Genomic DNA, 7321 nt, shown 5'->3' with positions numbered 1-7321 from the left:
TTTTTTTTTTTTAAAAAAAATTTAAAAACCCCCAACTCCCCCCCCCCCCCCCCCCTCTTGTCATTTAGTGATTTCAACCTAAACTTTTGCAATGTCAACTTCCAATCCTTTCTTAGAAATTTGATGCCCTAAGATAATACCTTCAGTTATCATAAATTAACACTTCTTCCAAATTAACACTAAATTTATGTCTACACATATTTTCAAAATAAAAGTTAAAAGCTCAAAACAAGAATCAAATGTATTGCCAAATACTGAGAAATCAACCTTGAAAGTTTTAGTACCCAAATCTATGATGTTTAAAATATAAACATCATACATCATTGAAAACTAGTAAAAGCAATGAACATACCAAAAATCACTCTCTTAAAAGAAAAAGTTTCATGAGAACAACTGAAAGTAATTTTATCTTGATCTTTAGGTGCATTAGAAGTGTGATGATATCCATAATATCCATCTAAGAAATAATAAAATAAATTTCATGCCAACTTATCTAGCATTTGATCAAGAAAAGGCAAGCAAAAGTCATCTTTTCTAGTGGTTTTATTTAATTTCCTATAATCTATACAAATCCTCCATCCTGTAATAATTATATAGGGGATAAGCTCATTTTGCACATTTATTATAATAAACAATCCTCCTTTTTTAGAAACATAATGACTAGGACTAACCTTTGAGCTATCTAAAATAGCATAAATAATTCCAGCATCAATCCATTTAAAAGACTATTTTTTAATAATGTCTTTCATAAAAGTGTTAAGTCTTTTTTGAGGATTAACTTTCAGTATTCAATTGGCTTATTTATAAAATTATGTGCTTGTAAATTGAATAACTAATCGCCTTAATGTCAGCAATTGGCCACCTAAAATCTCTTTTAAAATTATTCTACACCCTAATCAATTCACTTTGATGATGTGGTACAAATTTACTAAAATAATTATTGGAAGAGCAGAGTTATTACCCAAAAAAGTATGCTCGAGATGGAAAGGTAAAACCTGAAGCTCTAAAATATGGGTTTCCTCAATAGATGGTTTTAAAGTTTTCTCAAAAGAGGAAGTTTCAATTAATGTAAATTTTTTATTGATGAAGCTTTCATTCCTTATTACAGATTACCCTAACATTTCTTTTATCTCTTCAGCTTCTTCCTCTTCAGAAAATTCTCCTTCTAACAACTCCTGCTAAAGATTCTCTATTATCTCATCTTCTAAATCCTCCCTAAAGTAATCTTTAATCCTTTCTTGATGAGATTTGATAGATTTAAGTACATAAATTTTAACATCATAATCATGAACTCTCATAGTAGATTCACCCTTCTATACATCAATTATGGCTTGACCACTGGCTAAGAATGGTCTTCTTAAAATGAGATGTATTTCCTTATCTCTTCCATATCTACAATAAAAATAACTATAGGAAAAATGAATTTATCAGATTTAATCAACACATCTTCTATTACTCCTCCTAGGTAAGTGAAATATTTATCAGGTAACTAAAGAGTAATTGATGTGGGTTGAACCTCTCATATATTTACTCTTTTAAAAATAAAGAGTTATGTTAGATTGATTCTAGATCCTAAATCAAATAAATCTCTCCCACAAAAATTTTTAGCAACAGTAAAAGGAATGGAAAAGCTTCAAGGGTCCTTAATTTTTTTAAGAAGTTCCTTCAGAATTATAACATTAGACTTTGTAGATAATGTCACAGTTTCAAATTCACGTTACTTCGATTTCTAATTTAACATATCCTTCATAAATTTTTAATATTTTGGTATTTTTTATAAAGCTTTAGAGAAAGGAATATTAAAAGTTAATTTTTTAAACACCATTAAAAATTTTGTTCAATCAATATCTAAGGGAAAGTTGGTGGAGGACTCACTACAGCCCTCCTAACTACTTGTTCTAGTTTTTTAAAATTTCAGGTTATTTTCTTAACAATTTATCTTCTACTTGTTCAACATCACTATCATCATTTTGAGCTAAAACTCTATCTTTGTTAGGATCTCCTAAATCACTCCCACTTTAAGTTCGATATTATGATATTGTTCTTCCATTTTTTTATAATTAAACAACCTAGAAAGTTTCCCTATTTGATCCTCAATTTTGTTAAGAGAAAAAAATTAATTTTTCATTTAGATTCCTAGTCATAAAATAATATTCTCTAAGGGTATTTTCTCATTCATATCATGATAAAGTTTTTCAAAATAATAGGGATAAAGATGGAGTTGTCCAAATTTAGGTGGTGCGGCTCTAAGATTTATGAATTGATATTGAAATTATCATATTCATCTTCCCTGGTTTTAATTTTTAAAATATCTAATTTTTAATAAATTATTGTAACTTGTGTAATATTAATTTATAAATCATCATATTCATAAATTTTTTATACTTACTTAGGATTTACCCTATCAGCAGGAAACTAGAAAATATTTATTATCATTTTCTCTATTAATTCAAAGGCTTCTACAAAGTACTTAGACATTAATGTTCCTTTAATTACAGTATTAAATAAATTAAATTGCATATCTTTTCTAATAAAATTCTTACTTATAATATGATTCAAAGCATATGCATCCCAAGAACTCTATCAACCTTATAGGAGTAAAAAGGATATTTGTTGACTTCAGCTAGTTGTATCATCTCGTTAAAAACTTAGCATACTTTATATCCTATGTCTAGGTATACAAATATACTATTTTAATATTCTTTGTTGTTCTTGGATTACTTCATTGAGGTTGTACATCTCACTAGGTTTTAACTACATAAATAGACCCTATATGCATTAAATAAAAACATGGTAATATTAAAAACATTATTTAACATTTGAGTACAAGAATCTTCATTAGTACTTAATATGTTATGTAAAACATCAATCAAAAACTAGATAATTAATAAGACATGGAAGAAAAAAATAAGGAAACTCATTTTTATTAAGTTCATAATAGAACAAAATAATATGAAAATGATATCATGAGGAATGTTCAATGTATACCCTTCTTCCTTAATGTACAGAGTTGCTAAAAAATATTGATTGAACATTTTAATGATTATATCCAATACTTTGCAAATCTCTCTTAAAATTGGATCGAAGAGAGATCTAAAGAATGACTCTAAAAACTACCAAATATATATAAGTGACTGAACTCTTTAATAAATATAACACAACACATTGGCTATTTATAGGAAAAAATAAATTATTCTTCCAGTACTATAGCACTTGAAAAAAGATCAGCATTGTAATGTCCATAAATTATCCAAACACCAATATAATTTTTTTCATTTACCACTGTGCTTATGAAGGTGGATCAGTTACATAATGAACACTCATGTCGCTTGATTGGTAGATTATGTCCTTTGGAAGTTATAATTGCTACATTACGGTGCTACTAACATTTAAATACCTTAGTGTCCGAGTAGAAATTTTCATGCTAATGCATGATAGGTTGTGACGCCACAATGCTTGAAGACAAAGAACATTGCAGGACCAAGATAACCATTTTGATATCACGGTGCTGTCAAATAGAGAAGCTTGTGTTGCCTTGTTGATATTATGGTGCCCTGGTAGTGTCCTTGATGGCATTGCAGCATTGAATTAACTAAATCTACATCGGTGAATGCAAATTTTGTGCCCTTTTTGTATTTTTCCTACAAAGTACAACTAAAATTAAACATTTTCACTAAAAATTTAACACATAAAATAATACATTATTAACACTTATCAATATGATAATCATTAGAGTGGCACAAATAGTGGGTTGTTGTGTTTCCTCCTTTGGAGATGGTGTATTGTTACATGAATATGAATATAATATATTACCATTTGACAAAGTTGATGGGACATAACCCTCAGTCAGGGGCCTATAGATTAATATTTGTGATTGCTTATTCTTATTTGATTGATCTTAGCTAGGGCAAACACTTTCTAAGAAGATTTGGGTCTTTTTATTTTTATTTTTATTCATAGATGTTTTCAATGTACCATGACTACTTTCACTAATTGAACTGGATACAATGGGAGATGATTTTGAAGATTTTAATAGATAAAGGTGGTTCACCACTTGCTTAATCGATTTTAGATAGAGCCTACAAAAACTATCAACTTTGATCTAGATGATTGTTCTCATGGGACCCAATGATACCCATCTACTAGAATAGATGTGACATGTTGTTTAACATACTACTTGATGATTCTAGGAGAGTGTGAGGTCAACAGTTTTTCTTAAGACTTCTCTTCTTTTATGGATTTATTGACCAAATTGTTAGATATCAGTCCCTGCATATGACCAATGTATTCTTCCTTAGTTTCAGCAATCTAAGTTATGCAGGTAGTTATATTTTCTTCTTATTTATATTTTAATTCAATTATAAAAAGGGTATGGTGGATATTATACTATCCTATAAACATCCTCTTTCACTTGGGTTGTAGAAAGGGGGTGATAGTGACTTCAACCAACGAGAGGAAATGTAGCAGAAATAGTGATCTCATAACTTTCCTCATATTCAACTTACTCAAAGGCTTCCTACATAGTAATTTTTTTGGCTTTTATGACCATCCTTCTAATTCTTCAATTATATGTATTCTTCTATGCTTTTCTTATAAAAGGGATGGCAGAAGTTGATCCAACTTTGAATACTATAGGATTTTCTTTTTCATAAAAAATTTTAGATTTCTTCTTCTTATCCTCTCTAGGAAGGGTACATTGGGCAGAGGAGTAAAAGGTGGGAGACCTTGGGTGCTGATGCAGCCACTTTTATCCCTAGATTTTTACCATTTTGGTGCAAGTTGTAAGATAAAAGTTGGGAACATAAGATGAAAAGATAAGGAGAAAGTGGCATCCCTGTCAAAATCCACTCTTAGCTTCAATCCAATTTGTTTGGGTTCAAAGTTGGGAACATAAGATGAAAAGATAGGGAGAAAGTGGACATCCCTGTCTAAATCCACTCTTAGCTTTAATCCAATTTGTTTTGGTTCCATTGAAAAGAATTGAAAATCTTGGATTTGTAACGCATTCCATAAGAAGACTTGAAAAACCTGTAGGAAACCCAAAGTAATTCAGAATATTTTTCAAAGAATTCCAAGACATGCAATCATATGCTTGTTCCATATCAATTTTCACTGCCATCATCCCTTTTTTAGATTTAGAAAATCTAAATTTATGAAAAATCTCTTGCACCAAAAGTACATGCTCCGATAAAGATCTAACTTTTAAAAAGGCAGCTTGATTTTCCGAAATCAAGTCATTGATTACCAAAGTAAGTCTATTTAAAAGAAGTTTTGCAATAATTTTATAAATAGAAAAAACATAAAATAATAGGATGAAAATGAGAAGGATATACCAGATTTTGAACCTTGGGAATAAGAACCACCAAAGTCTCTTTCCACTTGACATTCATCTTTCTCGTAGAAATGAAATGAGAAATAGCCTTCCAAATGTCTTGAGAAATTAATTTCTAATAAGCTTTGAAAAAGGAATAAGGAATACCATCAATTCCTGGAGATATGTTGCTTCCAAGACTGAAAATGACTTTTTCAACTTCCTCCAATGTATAATCTGTGTCTAATAAACTAACATTCTCTCTGCTTAACGTCTCCAAACTGTTCGGCCATCTAGAGATTATGCAATCGCCGGCCACCAATGGCTAGCGGTCCAGTCGACGATCATCATTCCTATTTATGAGGTCTTAATGTTTCTACTCGTTCACTTCCATCATCTCCTCCAGCTTTTGGAGATGACAAGATCTGTTTTAATCAAGTCGCTAAAAATAAGCCGAAGTCTATTATGCCATTAACCATAAATGAAGGTGGTCTTTTGATGAATAAAAAGGAAGTTAAAATTTTTGGTATGAGAAAAAAGATATTTCTAGAAGACAATGTGAAAGATTCTTTCATATTTGGATTGCCGCAATAGTTATGGGAGATTCAGTAGCCTCCCCTTCATCAAAGTCTGTGTGGTAATCAATTAATGATGGTAACAACTGTTTGAGGTCTGAAGGAATGGCATCCACTACCATTGGACAGGAAGAACATATTGTTATAGAGGAGAAGGTTTCTGAAGTTCTTAATGTTCATAAGCTGGTAAATAACCCTGATAAGGGTGTAAAACTGCAGTCTAAATTAGTGAAGGTTCATAATTCAAAATCAGGTGATCTGGGTAGTTGTGCAGATGATGTTATTGATGTTAATATCTGTCCTGTTATTGGTAATCAACAAAATGGCTGGACCAAAAATGAAAATATAAATGTTTCTGAATTAGATTTTGGTAACTCCTTATCTTAGGATGGCGCTACTATGTTGCTTCATAAACAAACCAAATTGGAAAATTCAAAAAAAAAAAAAATACAAAATTCACTAGTGGTCAAGGTTTTTGGTGGAGAGGTTCTGTTATCATTAATTAGTTCAGAATTGAGAAAATTCTTGTCTTAATTTGGTAAGCTTCATCTCATGATGCTTGGTATGGGATGGATTATATGTTCTTTCTATGAGCTTGAGAATTTGAAAGGTGTATTGACCAATGGATCTTGTTTTGTTAATGGTGATATCATTGGTATTGATAGATGGTCTCAAAATGTTTGTCCTAATTCGCTTAAAGGTTTAACTACACCAATTTGGATCAGTTGCCTAATATCCCACTTTAGTGTTTGGATGAGATTAGCATTTGTAGGATAGCTTCCATGGTGGGGAAGCCATATTTGATTGATGACAATATGTTTTAGTGGGGAAGAAGAGAATACTGAAGGGTTTGTGTTCATATTAAGCTAGATGCAAAGCTGCCTTTGGGTGTTTGGGTGGAAGGAATTGGTGGGAAGTTCTTTCAGAAGGTTGAGTATGAATGAATTTCCAACTTCTATTTTAATTGCAAAAAAATTGGCCACGTCAGAACTAATTATGTTCAATCCATTTTGGAGTCTAATCATGATTCTAAAAGTTAAAAGAAATTGGAGAATGCAAAGAGTCCTTCTGAAGTAGGTTTTTCTGAAGTTATTCAGGGAAAATTGATAGAAGAAGGTTGTAATGACAAGGTTGGATATGGTCCATGGATGTTGGTAGATTATGGGATGAAGAGGTTTAAAAAATTCTGTTAACAAGAAATTCATTCCTCATCCTAAGGTGACTGAAGGGAGGAAAGTCTATGAAAAAGTGGTAAATAAGGAATCTAAAGATTTTAATGTTGCAAATGGTGTTGGAACTCTAGACCCTATTTTGGATGTTATTCAGGCTGTTCAAACTAATCAAGCTGGTTTTGAATAATATAACTTGCAAAACATGGTTACTAGTAGCAATTCAATTCAAGTAGTGGAACCTGAAATTGCCAAGACTATTCTTC

The 7321-nt window shown here is 31.0% G+C and overlaps 1 protein-coding gene across 1 annotated transcript in view; it reads left to right on the top strand.

Annotated features, from left to right (window-relative positions):
• Positions 1 to 6273, top strand: part of LOC114578950 — a 112703-nt gene extending 106430 nt beyond the window's left edge. Inside the window, exon 2 of the mRNA XM_028692575.1 lies at positions 5982 to 6273. Coding sequence (XP_028548408.1) covers positions 5982 to 6273 — 292 coding nt within the window. The remainder of the gene's footprint in view (positions 1 to 5981) is intronic.
• Positions 6274 to 7321: the final 1048 nt, after the last annotated feature.

Source organism: Dendrobium catenatum, unplaced genomic scaffold, assembly GCF_001605985.2.
Source record: "Dendrobium catenatum unplaced genomic scaffold, ASM160598v2 original_scaffold_232749, whole genome shotgun sequence".
Taxonomy (NCBI): Eukaryota; Viridiplantae; Streptophyta; class Magnoliopsida; order Asparagales; family Orchidaceae; genus Dendrobium; species Dendrobium catenatum.
Note: the sequence above shows the minus strand (reverse complement) of the source record. Positions and strands in the feature narration are given on the sequence as shown.